Source organism: Crocuta crocuta, unplaced genomic scaffold (assembly GCF_008692635.1).
Source record: "Crocuta crocuta isolate KB4526 unplaced genomic scaffold, BGI_CrCroc_1.0 scaffold1, whole genome shotgun sequence".
NCBI classification, from domain to species: Eukaryota; Metazoa; Chordata; class Mammalia; order Carnivora; family Hyaenidae; genus Crocuta; species Crocuta crocuta.
This window is the reverse complement of record NW_027527930.1, coordinates 3,835,239-3,852,979: the sequence shown is the minus strand read 5'-3', so window position 1 is coordinate 3,852,979 and position 17,741 is coordinate 3,835,239. Positions and strand designations below refer to the sequence as shown.

General features: G+C 37.5%; 1 protein-coding gene and 1 long non-coding RNA gene across 3 annotated transcripts in view; one reads left to right on the top strand and one right to left on the bottom strand.

Moving 5' to 3' along the window:
- LOC144220071 (uncharacterized) overlaps window positions 1–16,360 on the top strand; it is a 66,718-nt gene extending 50,358 nt beyond the window's left edge. Inside the window, exon 2 of the long non-coding RNA XR_013331610.1 lies at window positions 14,399–16,360. This is a non-coding gene — a long non-coding RNA (uncharacterized LOC144220071). The remainder of the gene's footprint in view (window positions 1–14,398) is intronic.
- SLC4A4 (solute carrier family 4 member 4) overlaps window positions 1–17,741 on the bottom strand; it is a 301,173-nt gene that overhangs the window by 6,567 nt on the left and 276,865 nt on the right. The window contains exons 20-23 of one of the 2 annotated variants that reach the window (XM_077750178.1): window positions 10,898–10,966; window positions 8,163–8,336; window positions 5,359–5,520; window positions 1,516–1,612 (exon numbers count right to left, since the gene is read on the bottom strand). In XM_077750178.1, coding sequence (XP_077606304.1) covers window positions 1,516–1,612; window positions 5,359–5,520; window positions 8,163–8,336; window positions 10,898–10,966 — 502 coding nt within the window. The remainder of the gene's footprint in view (window positions 1–1,515; window positions 1,613–5,358; window positions 5,521–8,162; window positions 8,337–10,897; window positions 10,967–17,741) is intronic. The other variant, XM_077750185.1, reaches the window with a different exon arrangement.

Here is a 17,741-nt window from a genome sequence, read left to right as displayed (position 1 = left end):
TTGAGACTGTTTTAACTGTTCTTTAAACCCAGTGTGGCAGCCAGCCTCCGAGATGTCCCCCAGCATTGCTGCCGCCTTCCCGTAGCCACGTCCTTGTGTCATTTCTTGCCAGGTTGTACCAGGGCTGGTTTGTGTGTGACCCTTAGAACATGGCAGAAGCAATGGCATGTCACTTCTGAGATTCAGTTATAAAACTGCAGCTTCTGCCTTGGTTTCCCGCTCTGTCCTCACTGGCTCTGGGGGAAACTATATTATGGGCATCCCTATGCAAGTGCCCATGGGCCAGGGAACTGAAGGCCAATGGCCTCCTGCCAATGGCCTTGTGCATGAACTTGGAAGCAGATCCCAGTGCCCCTTGTCTTCAAGCTTAGCCCCAGCCAAAGGCTTGTCTGCTGTCTCACGAGTTGCTAAAGACAGAACCGCTGACATCACCTGCTCCTAAATTCCTGAACATCCGGAACTATAGAAGAAAATATATATTTGTTGTTTTAAGCTGCTAACTGTTGTGGTAATTTGTTAAACAGTGATAGAAAACTAACATATCTATTCTTCATAAATAGCCATCCATTTCAACTCTTCTTGGTAACCTCTTACTGAGGTGGAAGTGGCTTTGTCAAATAGAAATAAAAGTGTCTCAGCTGTCTTTTTTCCCATAACAGATCAGTAGACTTTGAAGTGCCTCTGGATCTAAAAGAATACATTTTCTTCAAATGAGAACCCAAAGTGAAAGTAGTTTGGAAGCAATTGCTACTTGATATTGGAAAGGCTTGAGATATTCACTAATGTTACTTTGGAGGTTTTCCCCTTTTTCAAGTGGCCTGTTAACTCAATTACCAAAGAAAAGATGGTATGTCAGAAACCATTATACTTCGGTCACCAGGCTACTACCCCAGAAAGACCAGTCCACTTAAAAAGGTGTTTTCGAAATAGCAGGAAAGGAATGAAGAAATTAGGAAGAAAATGTACGATATAAGTAATACCTAAAAAGTTGTATTAATATTTTATGATTGCTAATTAAATTGAAAATAGCAATTATTCCAAATTCTCAATATGTACAATTGATTTGCTGATCATTTAGAGATCCACACTGCAATTTCTCTCTGGAGCCCATTTGGTCATTGGCTAAAAAAAGCCTAAGGAAGACAAACAGTAACAGACAGTGATGTAGTACTATAAGCTGCAATTCTAAATACCAGCAGAAAAAAATATGAGTTAAAAACATGGTTACGAGTTTAGCAATTGAAAGAAACTGGTGAGAATTTTGGTCAGAGAAAAGACTAACAAACAAAAACTTAAAAGGTTATGGATAAAAGAAAGAAGAGTGAAGCTCAAGGAATGTAAAAAAATGGAGTTTTATAATAATGAAGTGTTTTATAATAATGAAGTGTAAATCTTCAAGTAGAAAAACAGGAAGAAAATAGAGGGGGAAATTAACATAAACGGTAATTCTAAAGATTTTTCTCTGTAAGTGCAAATCATATTTGAGCAGTCATGCAAGAGGTTAGCTCTACTCACTGTCGGAAGGTTTGCTATCACTTAGGAAAGGTTGCTGTTCCATGATGTCCATTGGAATTTTAATACTTGGAACTTTTTCTGAGTATGGGCAGTCAGACTGTGAAAGAAATTTATAACAGATTTTAGAAAGTTTTTACGATACTCCCAGTACTGACCAAATCTATCATATTATCATTTACATTGTCTAAGGAGAAAAGAGTTTGATATGCTCATTTTTACTTGCTAACTTTTCAAATTCTACACAATCTTTCTCACATTTGTTTTCCTCTCTTCTGAGTCAATGGGGTCGAGTTAATTAAAACTAGAACCACACCAAATAGAGATCGCTATAAATTAAAACAAGTATAAAGCTTCCATAAACTGGGTTCCCAATCAGCAACCATTTATGGGTTTGTTGTGTGTATAAAGCAAATAATCTCAATGTGAAACATTAGATCTAGGAAACTTCCTCAACTATAATATGGTCTTAAAATTCTTGTTTCATTTATGCTTTCTGATTTCACGTCCAAGAAAATGAGGACTCATCTCTCCTTCCAAGACAGATAGAAGATTAAAACATTCATGATCAAGGAGCCCTGTATGTTCAGTTGAAAAAAAACCTCCCCCTCTTTAATACTCTATCAAAACTATTTTGTAGTTAAAGGTTCATTTCCATTTGCTTATACAAAATATATTTGAAAGCTTAGCAAAACATGAGAAAATAAAAATCAAAAGAAAGGTACCAGGCAGCTTAAAAAACCAGGTCACCATGGGGCACCTGGGGGGCTCAATCAGTTAAGTGTCTGACTTTGGCTCAAGTCATGATCTTTTGGTTTGTGGGTTTGAGCCCAATGTAGGGCTCTGTGCTGACAGCTCAGGGCCTGGAGCCTGCTCCAGATTCTGTGTCTTCCTCTCTCTGTCCCTCCCTCACTTGTGCTCTGTCTCTCAAAAATTAATAAATGTTAAAACAAACAAACAAAAAACAGGTCACCTAAGCCAAAACTACAACAGATTTTCACAGTATTACCACCTTACTTTTTTTTAAAGAATTCATTATATTGAATCCAAGTTAATGTTTAAACTGAAAAGATCAAATCCATCCCTTAACTGAAAGTACCAAAGAGATGGCCTTAACAGAAAGATGGAAAAGAAAAAAAGTAGAGATCAAAGAAAATGAAGAAAAAAGAAACCCTAACATACAGACTACTACATACATTGAAAATTCCTTTAAGGTGAATCTAAAGAGGGTAATAAGCCACAATACGATTTTAAGGGACTAAGATACTGCGTTTAAATTGACCAAAAAAAAAAAAAAAAGATGTTACATGCATGTACCTTTATGAGAATGTCAAGAAGGACAAGTTTTAATCACAGTATTTCAAACATTTCCTCAAATAATAGCATTTATGGATGAAGAGGTTGGAAGCCAACCGTTAAACATAGCCTACCAGGCAGATCCAAAAATGACAGAGTGGCTCAAAATATTGGCAAGGCATAATTTTCACTACTGCTGACAAAAGTGTTATAACCCCCATGCCCCCCTGTGGCTCTCTATATCCATGGATCCCAGCACCCATGATTACAAGGTGAACACTAGAAGAGCTATCTTCCAGCTCTAGAGCCCCCAAATAATAAGCTCAACAAACAGAACTTATTACACACATATACTCTAAATTGCTTGGTTGAGTTCACTAAGACAAATACATAAGCTTGTTGTTTTTTAGTGGGGGCTGGGGGAAGAAGAGAAAGAGGAAAAGACAAGAAACAAGTATCACACATTATCTTCAAGAAATCTGTTGGAAATACAGAGCTGGAAATAGTAAATATCATTAATAAAAGAATAGCACTGTTTAAATAAAATATGATATGTTGAAAATTGAATCCAAGAATTAGACGAACTTCTCAGGAGCTCATTTGATCCAACTTTTGACACTAGACAGCATAAATTTAAAACATCCCCAAAAGTTGATAGTTTATTATTTTCTTAAAAGCTATTAGAGATGAGGATTCTATAATACTATTTCCTATATCAGTTATATGTAATAAATTTTAAGTTTGGTGCCAATGTACATAACATGGCATACTTCTTTTGAAAATTCAAGATGAAATACCACTTTAATTATGTCAGTATTTCAGGTGTTCCCTTTTTTTGTCTTGAGTGGTCTAGAAATTAATTTCAAATTTTGATTTCAATTGAATTTGTAAACATTTTTTAACCATTCTTTTTTTTAAAATTTTTTTAAATGTTTTATTTATATCTAGGAGAGAGAGAGAGAGAGACAGCGTGAGCAGGGAAGGGTCAGAGAGAGAGGGAGTCACAGACTGAAAGAGGCTCCAGGCTCTGAGCTGGCAGTCAGCACAGAGCCTGACGCGGGGCTCGAACCCACGACCGCGAGATCATGACCTAAGCGAAAGTCGGACACTCAACCGACTAAACCACCCAGACGCCCCTTAACCATTCTTTTTAACACTGCACCCTAATCTATACTGCAATTTAAACACATTCTCCTTCTCTGTCATCACTGGAAACAGAAAATCTATACACCTGTTCTCACTGAAGATGGATGATGACAGTCACAAAACCTCCCTCAGACTCTCTTTCTCTTTAGCTAAATGTGCCTCATATATTTAGCCTTTTTTTTTTATTGGATCAATTTATTTGAAATCCAATTTTGTCTGTTGCCTTCCTTCACTGTACTATTTCTAAATTCTCCACAAAAAATACAATCAGACAGCCTGACCAACTGGAAATAACCAGACAGGCCTGGATCAGAGTTTTGGCTTTGCCACTATGTCTGTGTGCACTCAGAAAAATGACTTAACATTTCTCAGTCTAAATTTTCTCCTATATAAGAACAAAAGCGTACACTCTAAGGGGCTGTGACGGCAAGTAAGGACAAGTATGCATGATCAATCAAAAAGATCCAGTACAGAGTAGACAGCAAAACTTAACCATACTCCCACTTTAGAATTATATACCAGGGATCCAATTAGAATGGGGATACTCCACTGTGTAAAATCCAGAACAAACCTTCACATAGAAAATGTCACTTTGGCCATCCTTTATCCCAGTCTACTGGGATAAAAATGTGTGTGTGTGCGCGTATGTGTGTGTGAAATAACCTCAGCCTTTCTCCTAGCACTGATTACAGACCCCTACTGCAGCACTCGTGACATGATCTCCTAAAGATAAAAAAAAATGGGCAATAATTTTATTTCTCTAACCTTAATCACCCAGTTGTAGGAGGATCATTTGGACTACAAAACTGACAACTACAATTCTGTAAAAAGACCCTAGGGTCCATGACCCTTTCCTTTTCACTGAAGGGTAACAGGGAAATAATCTTAAATCATGTCAAAGTTCAGTGTGAGGAGAAGTACAACAGCGGAGGACTTTGGCTGAGAGCCTACTCAAATGGATACATAGATTGCAGGAGGTGAGGTCACAGGTGTTTGTCCACATTAGGCTTAAAATTACATAAAACGAAGTTATCATCTAAAATTTAAATCCTGGATTATCATTAGCAAAACAAATACATTCTACAGCATTATGAAGCAAATTTTCTTTTTATCTGTGAAATGGAAGGTTGGAGATCTTTAGATGTGGTGGGGTGTTTTTTGGGGGAAGTCAATTTATTGCTATCGGTATATTAATGGCTACAGAAAGACTTCAGAAAAAAAAAAACTAAAGAAAGAAAATAAAGGGCAAAGGAAGACTGGCATGTAATACAGCCAAGTAAACATTCTCTGAATTCAGCCATATATCTCACATAAAGTATATATACATATTATACTTTATATAACATACATATATGTTTCACATTTATTTCTTTAGCTTTACTGTGGAGTTTTGGAAAGCCTTACATCATCATTGTCACTGTCCAGACTTCCTTTCTTCTTTTTCTTTTTCTTCTCATCTTCCTTCTTCTTCTTGTCCTTTTCTGGAATGACATCATCGAGGAAGCTGAGGTCATGTTGGGAGAAGAGGTAGTCCATGCCTTTTCTGACAGCTACAAGTGCCAAGATCTGCAAGGACAAATATAGAAAGTATGAAAGAAACAATGTCACATAAAGTCATAGTGAGTATTGATACTACTCTATTAAAGGCATTTGAAACTTAGCTTGTAGAAGGCTAGAATATGATAGAACTCATCTTGCTTATATAGATTTATATTAAGTGGACCGCAAACATTTTCTTTATGGGGAAAGCTGGCTCATAAAAGTATTAAGTTGGGGTTCCTGGGTGACTCAGTTGGTTAAACATCTGATTTCGGCTCAGGTCATGATCTTGTGGCTTATGGGTTCGAGCCCTTGCGTCGGGCTCTGTGCCGACAGCTCAGAGCCTGGAGCCTGTTTTGGATTCTGTGTCTCCCTCTCTCTCTCTGCCCTCTCCCACTTGTACTATCTCTCTCTCAAAAATAAACATTAAAAAATTGTAAAAAAAAAATTATTAAGTAAAACTCACTTTGTTCACTGAAATGTATGATCATATTCACTAAGAATTTCAACATGAAAGGATTATTTTTTAAACCATTTTCTTCTATGTCAGATTTTTAATAAAATGGCTGAGAGTTTAAAGGGAAAAAACAGCCTGCATATGATTTCTAATTATTCAAAATTAAAACATTATGCAGGTTTTTGAAAATCAAGAAAATTTGTACAACATACAGTACACTAAAACATCTTCAAAGTACTAATAATGAGACAGTATTTGAGTACGCACAGACCATTTAATCTACTGGGAGACTTCAATCACTACCATGACCTGAAAACTTACTGTGTGACAGATGTTGTGCTGAACTCTTAGGCAGAATTTTCTCATTTCTTCCCACCACAAACTCAAAAAGTAGATATTGTGATCTCTATCTTGCAAGTGAGGAAACTAAGGCTTAGAGACATTAAATGTATCATCCAAGATCATAAAGCCAGGTAAGAAAAAAAATACAAAGGGCCCCCAGCCGTCTACCTCTAAAATCAGTATTCTTAAAATACATATCTTTGATTCTATGAGTTACCCTTGAAGAGTAACTTCTAAAAGTACATTAAAAAATAAAAAAAATAAAAGTACATTAAAGATGTCTTTGCTCAAGAATAAAATTAGTATGCACTAGGATATAAGAGTCGTGACCATCTCCAGTTAAACACTTGGGTTCATCCACATCATGCTCTCTGTATGTCCATTTTTTCATCTGAGAGAAATTAACAACATCTGCCCTACTGATATTATGATATTGTTTTGTGATCAAACAAAAGCTCTGGGAAGATAAAGAATACTTTATACAGATGACACATTATTATTATTTATAGCACAAGTAATAGGTGATTTACTGGATACATTTTAAATTTATCCAGGCCTAACTCTGTTTTTCCTGCCTATAGCAAAACTAATACGTAGATTGTACCAATAGGCAAATGGGAGTCATTTCTCACACTCGTGTTTTCCAGTAAGCTAACAGAGTTTAAGGATAAAAAAAAAGGGATATAAGGAACCATCAAGAATATTACTAGTATTTTTATATCATTTTTTCTGCTTCCTTCCTTTTTTTTCCCTTGGAGAAAAAAAAAAATTACAAACAACAAATACACAGAAGATAAATTAGGGGCACCCGGGTGGCTCAGTTGGTTAAGTGTCCAAGTCTTGATTCTGGCTCAGGTCATTATCTCACGGTTCATGGAATCGAGCCATAGGGCTGTGCACTGACAGTGCAGAGCCTGCTTGGGATTCTCTCTTTCCCTCTCTCTCTGCCCCTCCCATGCACATTCTCTCTCTCTCTCTCATTCAAAATAAATAAATATCCATTTAAAAAAGGATAAAATAATAATCCTGGGTAAGAGTACAAGGATTTTTATAAAAAATAAAATATGGTCTGTGTATGAAAATTCCATGGGGGAGACAAAGCAGACTGAGAGGCTGGCTTGGTGACTTGTTTCAAGTGTACACATGTACATTTTCTTGCAAGAAATGGAAAGTTATGGTAAAGCATAAAATTTAGTGTCAAAGCCAAAAATAGACCTAGCATTTCCTTTGTTACTTCTTTCACTTGTAATTCTAAGTGCAATGTTAGTCATCTTACCTTGTGTCTCATCATATCACGGCAAGTATCGAGAGCCCAGACTTATCCTTAAACTTAGCATGACACAAACCAGCGAGCACTTCAAAAACTGCACTTCTCACTCCATTTCTTCTAAGTCATTGGATGACCTGTCAGAAGCTGCCAAACTTGTTTCCTTATTATTTGGACTGAAATGTGTCATGCTTTGTTATTTAGACTGATTCTATTATACAATATTTCTGAAATAACTGATGTGTACTGATGTCTACCTAATGCCAGCCATTATGCTATCTACTTGATATTTATTAGTGATGCTCAGAGTAACAATACTAATGCCATGCCCATTTTACAAGCAGGTTAATGGCAGCTCATGAAGGCTCCCTGATCAGCAGAAACTAGTGCTGGTATCTGGACTCAGCTGAGTTTGACACTACAGTCCAGTGTAGATGACCATAGACATAGGAACCTTAAATGACAATGGATCAAATCAACGTTATTTGGTCAAAGCTGGAAAAAAGTAGAACCATACAGAAAAGACATTTATATCTTCTATGTTACAGTAACAAGTGATATTGATATGATTTGATGGGTAGGTTCAATGAAAGGAATCCCTACCATGACTGGAAAAATGATAGCAGCCACCGTGGACTTGAGGATCCAGAGTAGGGCTAGACATAACACCTGTAAAAAAGTGAACAGGTGGACTCTGCGTAGGGGGACGTGGCGCAAGTAGATAAAGTCTGGCTGATGCTTCAGGGGCATCAGAAGCAGCTTCAGGCGATCCATGAACTGGGAAGGAAAGACGACAGTACAACTGTATTACTTCCAGAGCTGATACACAAGCTCCTTTCCACAATGCCTAACTAATGATTAGTGATTTATATACTATAATTTAGGCAAGCAGTGTCCTTTTCAGAGGACATTGGTCAGGGAGTGCACAAATTTAGTCCAGCACAGTGAGACATAATAAGAGTCTTCCAATTGTTATTACTTTGCAGGAATGTTATGCAGATCTATGAGATAGAGTGGCCACCAAAGAATAAAGTCACAACGCCAAATATAAATTCTAGATGCTCATCTCTTCCTTTCTATTTTTACTATCTGAGTCTCGGAAGAGAGAATCTTGTGACTAATTTCGTCATGATGTGCTGAAGGAAGACATCTAACTCATGTATCTTACTCTGCCTTGGTCACCTTACCTGAAAGAGAGAGGATGCTACTATGCATCATATGCATTTCAGGGATGTTTCAAGGATAGAAAGGAAGGATCCAACTTGAAAATGGGAATGCATTGGTATTTTCATCAATTGCACATTATTTATCTATGGCATTACTTAACTAATACCATGCAGCAATTCGTTACCATTTCTTTTCAAAATAAAGTCATATGACTTTTATAGTGAATTTCAGAGTGTCAACAACCAGATATTTGAATCTAGGGGAGGCTATCACAGTGGCTACACGGACCACTGAGTACCTCTGTGCCAGGTGCTGTGCCCCAAAGATTAACTGCTGAATTCACATTGGCAGTGATGAGAAGGATGATATTTCGGTACCTACCATAGGATCTTTCAAATAAAAGATATTCAATAAATAGCTGCTGAATGGACTTATGATGGAATAAGACTCTGAAGTAAAATTTCTGCTTTTTTTTTCTAGAGGAAAGGGAGAAGTGTACAAGTAAAGGAGACTGTTACGGACAAGCTTCTCAGAAGCAATTTCCTATGAAACAAACTTTCTTTCTCTGTCCAGGCCTACTTTTCATGGGAGGGGGCCTTGCTGTTTATGAAGATTGTATTACAAAATTTCTTGCTAAAGCAATCTTGCCAAAAGGTCTAAAAGAGGGAGAATCCAGAGAAAAGTAAGGAGAAAAGGCAACAGGGGCAGAAGCAATGCTGAATTTAAGAAATCCACTAGCTGTCCCTTTAGCAAAGGATTTCCCCCCAATCACTATGAAATTCTTGATTTTTTTGCCTTCTGTTTAATTTAATAAACATGTAAGGAGCTCCAATCATCAGTTAAAGACGTAAAGTCAAACTTCTGATCTCAAGTGACATATTTAAGGCAAAAACAAAAGCAAAAACAAAGAAAGAAAGAAAAGTAAAGTAAAGAAAAAAGAACCATTAGTTTGGCAGCCACTGTTAGTTTTATATTTTTCCATTGAGGGAAAAAAAAGAATATTGACAATGCCAGATAAAATATTTTTTTGTATATTTGTACTTGCCCAAAGTTTCATAGGCACAAGTACATCCCCCCATTCACATTCATCTAGTGCAATCTATGAAGAACCACCTTGTACTTTGTGACAAATATCCAAATGGGATCTAAAGAAGGGAAAACAGAATAGCCTTGTCTTCTTTTGGGGGTCTGGCCACCTGCCCAGCTCTATCTGACTCTAAAACCAAATTAATCTAAATTCAATAAATGAAAGCAAGGACTACTATGAAGGGGTTTAAATGAATTCTTAGGATGTTCACAGAACATGCAGTCTTTTCCCATTAAAACATTAGTAAGTGCTAAATAAGGCTACAATTAACAAGGTGCCAGAAAACAGCAGAAGTACTTCCAGTTTCCTGGTGCCAATTAAATTAAACCTCAATTGAAAGACAAAGTCCCTTACAAAGTTCTCCCTAATGATTTTTTTTTTTTTAAAGGGGTCAGTTTTACCCAAATTGTGGATAGCTGAAGTTTTGGACAAAAGTAGCACTAAACCACATTGACTTTATTCTTTTATTGGTTCAAAACTTTTGGTCATTGATCACAGCCATGTGAAAAGTAAATCAAATAACAGCCTGTTCTTAGTACAGTTTAAAGGCAAAGAGATAAACAGGATCTTAAGGAACACACTGGAAGGGTTAGATTTCCTTCTTGAGATGAAGGTGGGAAAAGGACAGAAGGGAGGGAGGGAGGTGATCTGAGGTCGTCTCTCATTTTCCTAGTGAAATGACCTTCCACAGCTTATGGCAAGAATGGGTATGTATGATAACATTTGTTAACACGAATTAAGTTTGTGAATTAAATCAGAAATAAAAAGCAGCTGTATGGCAGAGAAAGTAGCAAACAAATGCATTTTCTTTCCTTCTTTAACATGCAGTGTCCTATTATTTTTGGTGTACAATAGAATGATTCAACAATTCTATACATTACTCTGTGCTCATCACCATAGGTGTACTGGCAATCCCCTTTCTCTACCCACCCCCCTTTGGTAACCACCAGTTTGTTTTCTGTAAACATATGCATTTAAAAAAAACTTAGTTAATGAGTAGCACTTTTCCTCAAAGATCTGTTATTGGACTACTCTTACTACTAGAAAAAATACAACTATATTTAGATTGCTATGGAAAACTTACCTGCACACCATTAAGGGATGCTACTCCCATATACAGGAACACACCGTACAGTACAGGCATGGGAATAAACTAGAAAGAAAAAAAAATTGGAGAGAGGTTAAAGACAACAATAAGAAGAACAGTAATGAAAGAGGATAATTTAAGTAAAAGCCAAATCTGAAACTAAAAGATAGAAGGACATATTAATATAGTGGCTTCTGATTAGCGTGCTTTACTTATCATTGATAAACTTCTAAACTCTGTGTTAGAAAGAAATGGAGACTTTCAACTTTCATTTGATCCTGTATTTTTTTAAACAATGACCATGCATGACCTCAAAAAATAATTTTTTTAATGGGAAAAAAAGTTTGTTTCCCTTTCCCCTTAAAAGGAAAGATTATGTAAACCAGATGTTTGCAATGGACTGTGAGGTAGAAAGAGAGGCTGATGGGTGCTGAGCTCCTGAGACCAAGTTTCTTTCCAACAGTCTGTTGATTTTTTCCTTAATAATTTTTGCCAAATGATCTATTGGCTTGGTGTGTAAATGACTCTCTCAATTAAGGAAACATCAAGCGGCTGTCCCCTTTCTTTCTCGCAGGAATATTAAGGGGACTAACTAATGAGAACACTGCTTAAAAGGAGCATTGAGCATACGGAAGCAATTCATTACACACATGTAGTAATACACATCCTTAAAAAGTGAATTAATACATCTTAATGCATTAATTAGCAAGAGTCTTTTGTAATAATATGAAGTGTTTTAACAATGGGAAGTTCCAAAGCCATCTTCCCTAAATTTTATCTATTCCTAGACCTTTGAATGTCCTCAGTACTGTGGAAACAAGGATGATTCTGTTTATGGGAAGTCCTCTATTTAAACAACAAAAGGTTCTCAAGCTTGGATTTTGAAAAGAAGCTCAAGTAATTTCAGTTTTCAAAAACCACAATCAATTAAGTCCAATCTTACCAATTCTACATAAAGGAGGCTATTGTAGCCAGAAAACAGTATGACTTCAGAGTAATTTTTAAAGAACTATTACATGTATTAAATGAAGCACAATTTCTATCAGTGTCTCCTTGTAATTACCTAAAACAGTTCTGTATCTGGGGCACCTGGGTGGCTTAGTCAGTTAAGTGGCTCTTGATTTTGGCTCAGGTCATGATCTCAGGGTCCTGAGACAGAGCCCTGTCACGGGCTCCACAGGAGCATGGAGCCTGCTTAAGATTCTCTGTCCCTCCCCCAGGCATGTGCACTCTCTCTCTTTCTCAAAATAAGTAAACATTAAACAAACAAACAAACAAACTGAAACAGTTCTGTATCTGAGACCCTTTGACCCCCACTGGGAAATTAGTATAGTCAAAATATGTCATGACTATCTCCAATTGTTATTGGCTAGCTATAGGAATTATTAAATTTATATGTAATACCTATATTTATCTACACAGAATATCACATGACTCTTCTAGAAAAAAATGAATAATTGTAACATAGCTAATCTGATCTTGAGCTCAGAAAAAAATGACAGTGAATGCTGAAGGGGTGGGAGGGGCGGCCCAAGTGGTGGGGAAGCCATGTGCGCTGTAATACCCAATAGTCACCACAAAGAGGTGAGCATGTCACATTCAAGCACTTGAGGTCTGACTTGTGTCTTATTTCCTTTAGAATGTGCACATTTCCACTCCTCTGTACAAACTGACCAAAAAATAACTAACAAAGAAACCATTTCATAGCTTTAACTCATTTTTAAACATTTAAAATGCCTTTGCAGGCAAGGGCACTCCCATTTTCCTTTAATCTATGATGATTCCTTTCCTGTTCTCTCATTTCTAATTCCTTGGGAAGGAAGAAAGGTGGAAGGGGGAAAAGAGGAGTATAGTTCTTTTACAGTTGGGCAGCTAGTTAGAAATCCTTTAGTAGTTACTTTTTAATCTGGGTGAAGTGTTTTTTCTGGCTTGAAAGAAAGTAATCACAAAGGTGATGTTGAGCCTTATCTCCACCCCTCCCCTAGTTTAGCCAAATATTTTCTCTATTCCAGTTCTAGCACCAGAGTGGAGGAAAGTTGGGCCATCATGTTGGGGTCCATTCTCTCTGAATTATGACACATATCACTAAATCTGCCATAAAATAAGATCAGAAGGTACAATTAACTCAGAATGGGGTATGGGTCAGAAAGTAGCTTTACAAGTTCTTTTTTTTTCCCCCCCAAGAACAGAATTTCCCTCTCTCTCTCTTTTTTTTCCCAGAAAGCAAAAGAGTGCACAAGATGGGGAGAGGGGCAGAGGGAGAGAGAGAATCTCAAGTAGGCTCCATGCTGATGTGGGCCTTGATCCCACAACTCTGGGATCGTGATCTGAGCTGAAATCAAGAGTTGGAAGCTCAACCAACTGAGCCACCCATGTGCCCCATGATGATTTTTTTTTATTCTTTGGTGAAAAGGAAATAGCACATATAAGGAAGGCTATTAATTCAATTTGGGGGTCAACTTTAAGGTGATACAGATGTTTTACAAAATTCACCATTTGCTTTAAGACAGTGCACTGAGTCTCAATAAAAATCTTTCAGTTTAGAAATCTTCATGAAACCTGACAGAATTACTGGGTTAGAGGATATTTTTTATTGGATTTGGTTCATGAGTCATATCAAAAGGTCAATCCTTAAAAATGCATCACAATAGAATCATTCATCACAACAGAAATTTCCCAAAGGAAGAATGTTTTAAGAAGATGTAATCCCATTTAAAGTTAAACTAGTATAACATACACAGCAGTAGCAGGTAGACATTTTTATAAAGCAAGACAGAAGAAATAAAAACTCAAAAAACACAAGGAATACTAGTTCACAGGCACTTCAAGAATTGCCAAGTGATAAAATTATGCAAACAAAATTATATAAACATACCCAGAAAACCAAAAGGCCTAATTATAAACAAATATTATAATGCCTTTAATAAATATTAAAAATGAAAAAGTTAAATGCTTGATCCTACAACCAGATAGAAAAATTAAATTGAAGTCAATGAAGATTCATCCATACTTAGACTATGTCCCCAAATTTTTACAATTCTAGTGAATGTAGTTGCATTCTTTTTTACTTAGCCCTCTCTTTGATTTTCTGATAGTGTTAGAATATTCCCATAAGAAAAAAATGTGAAAGAGTAAATTTAGTAGGAAAGATAGATGGTAGTAGGTTGTCCACAGTGCAGGATTTGGTATAGGAGTAAAGCCTCCCAGCAGAATAATAGTCACTGTGTGTGTGTGTGTGTGTGTGTGTGTGTGTGTGTGTGTGTGTGTGTGTGTTTAAAACTCAGAATGAGGTACTGAGAACACGGAAGCACAGAAGTTAGAAAGACCTGGGTTCCATTCTGTCTGTATCCATTGTGGAACTCAGAGAAAACTGTCCCCTTCTCTCCCCATCTATCTAATGGTTATGATAAAGATTACATAATACTTAGCTCAGGGCCTGGCTCATAATAGACACTCAAGAAATGATAAATGTGGTATTGATGTCATTATTTGCTTCAGGACCTTCACCGGCAAGTGGAGAAGCCAGCAAGTGCCCAGCATAGCCCCCTCTGGTACCTCTGCAGTGTGGGTAGGCCAGCAGCACAGGCCAGAAGGATGGCTGCAAAGGTCAGACTTGAAGCCTCGGTTTTATGTAAGCTCGGCAACGTTGTCCTTCCAACTACAGTGACTGTCTTCAGGAACACGTTATGAAAATAACATCCTAATGCCCTTTGGCCTTAACAATCTGGGACCATAAGGAAGCTACCGACTCACGATCCGGTCCCTAGTCATTGAAGAAACTGTGGAGAGGACTGATGATGAAGAGCTTGTGAAAATGTCACATTTCTCTCTACATAAGAGAATTGGAAATCAGATCAAAGAAGCTGGGGAAGATCATCTCCTGGGAAATGAAAGTAAATGAGTTCTTTTAGGGCAATACTGTTTTATTTTAAAAGACAATAAACCATGATGGTTGTGAGATCAGGCTTTGGAATCAGAACTGCCGAGTTCAAATCTTGGCTCTCCCATTTAAGAACCTTGTGACTTGGCAAGTTATTTATATTTCTTTATCTGTAAGATGGATGCAATTATACATACATTTTTCATAGGTTTTATTGGAGAACTAAATTAAAAAAAAAATCCGTACAGAGCTCTTGGTCCAATGCCAAGCTCAGGAAATGTGAGCTGCTATTACCACCATCCTCCTCCTCCTCCTCTCATCTCTCCTTGTTTCCCTGTTACTGAACACAGTGTGTGGCATATTGTAGGGGCGCGACAAATGCTGGCCGCATACAAATTAAACACTAGCCTGTACATTTTAGAACCCTAAACAAATCTCAAAGGCAAATTTTGGCTATGCCTCATGTTAAAGATGAACTAATTCAAGCAAAGGCAACAGAAGCAGCAGTGAACTTTACTTGATCTTTATTTCTTTAAGCTTGCCAAAAGAATGAGACAAGTAAGCTCTAGAACTGTCTTTCATCTTTTTTTGCTGCTTTGTGGTCTCCCATCGCCTCCCCACACAGAACACTAGCTTAACAGGCAGTGTCTCGGCTGCGGAGACACAGATCTAAACTGTTTAACTGGCCTGGGAAGCCAGTTCTTCCTGCTTCCCCACCGTTCCATACTCAATCGGTGGTGGGATTTGAGGCACGTATGACTGCAGCTAGCTAAGGTCACGGGGTATCCTCATGAACTTAAAGCTAATACGCTATGATTCCTTACATTCTTCCATGTAAAAAGGCAGACTGCAGCAAAGAGATCAAAACAGAGGTCACAAACTCCATGTTCAAAGTAAGCCTGCATAAGGAGGCTCAGGGAACAACTACCCACCCTGCTTAATGCAGAGAGAAAATTACTCACATCATCTGAAGCCACTAAGCCTATGGGGATACAGGGAGCTGGGCTGGGAAGGTGTTGAGCCATGTCATTTTAAAAAGTAAAAGTCACATATTTCTCTTGATCCCGTTCATTTGATCTGCCTTTCAAAGGCAGACTCTTAAGTAAAACCATTCTCTAAGTTGTCACCTGTTCCTTTAAAACACACACTAGTCAAACGGTGGAGGAAAAAGGTTCCCTCTCCAAAGTAACCCCTGATACCTCTTTCTGAGCGAATTCTGAGGTTAATTGTTAATCCTGACTTTTACTTAGTCATAACTTAGTTAAACTGTACCCTCAACGTCTGCTACTTCTTGTATTGACTTTTCACATGAGCTACCAAGAATTCTGTGGTAGATGCTTATAACCCACCACATCTCAATGGCGAGAAAGGCACTTGGTCTGAGATTAGCTGATGTGATTCCTGAAGTATAGTTCTATTTACTTAAGTTAAGGAATCACAATTGTCAATGCTGGACTGTTTTATTCTTGTCATTTTAAAATCGAGGTTACCCACAATATGTCTGGAACTGTATTAACAAAACAATTTCATTTCCCACATTTTGGGCAACACTTTGCCTAATAAAAATGTTTGCTAAACTACCTTTTTTTGCTGATTCCTACAATGACTCTTTGCATGGACCCAAAGTTGCCAGGTGGGAATAGCCATGATTATGAACATTAGCAGCTGAACAAGGGTGAGCTTAAGGAAGGTCAAAAGGAACAGCAAGCTCATGCTCACTGATCCCTGGTACCTCTCTTTCTCCTTTCTCTGCATTCTAATCTATTCCTGCAGATACTAAGGTGCTTTGCATATGGGGCAAAAAGAATCACTGTAAATTAAAGAACAAAAGGGCTTTCAGCTTTAATTCCTCTGCAGCCATATTTGGGTGGAGGGTTAGAAAATAGTTAGGAAGAGGCGTTGTTAAAAATGTGAGTCTTGCATCTCTCCCTAAAAATAGTAATTTATACAGTATCTGTTCTCTGTGTCCTTTTGGGATTGTACATGATTACTCAGCTGACAGATTCTCCAAGATTAAAGCCCATTTGCTGTAACAAGAAAAAAAAAAAGAGCTTTTAAACACATCTGACTTTTTAGGTTAGGCTTTTATACTGTATTAATGAAAAATATAATATAAAAATAAACGAAAAAAATGGGTGGGAACTGATAGGTACATTTGAACTGATGGAAAGATTTCTATTTATCCTCTACTAGTAACTAAGAGACCCAAGAGACCCCATAAAAAAAAACTCATTTAAGCCCACCGTTAGGGAACCCAGGGGCAAATTCATTCCTAGTAGATCCTCCCATAACATGAGATCACAACTGCCTGCAATGACCTCTCTAAAAATGAATGTGTCCAAATGAGGTTCCAATGTCTATGTGGTAAAAAGCTGTCATTACACTTTTCCACCAGTTGATGTGCTGTATCTAAGGGGCAACAATGGAACAAAAAGCCTTTTGGTAATGGATTTCTTGCTGCGAAACTCACAACTTCAAACCTACCCCACAACTTGCTTTGCACTGGCAAAGGTGTCAAGAGATTTCCCTCTGTCTCTGTAGAATGTAAGACCTGTACTCTTTTTTTAAAAGTTTATTTATTTTGAGAAAGAGAGAGAAAGAGAGAGAGAGAGAGAGAGAGAGAGAGAGAGAGAGAGATAGCGTGCATAAATAAGCTGGAGATGGGGTAAAGAGAAAGGAAGAAAGAGAGAATCCCAAGCAGGCTCTGAATTGTTGGCGCAGAGCCCAATGCAGGGCTTGAACTCACAAATCCTGAGATGATGAGCTGAGCCAATATCACGAGTTGGACACTTAACCAACTGACCCACCCAGCACCCCGACCTGTACTCTTTTAGGGTCCTCTGTATGTAACCGGAAACAACTTCTTTGAGGCTAGTTTTGAATTTACTTTCCCATGTGTTATGTGAAATATATGTTCTTTCATGATTCTAGTCAGAAATCAGTTTAAATCAGTTAACCAAC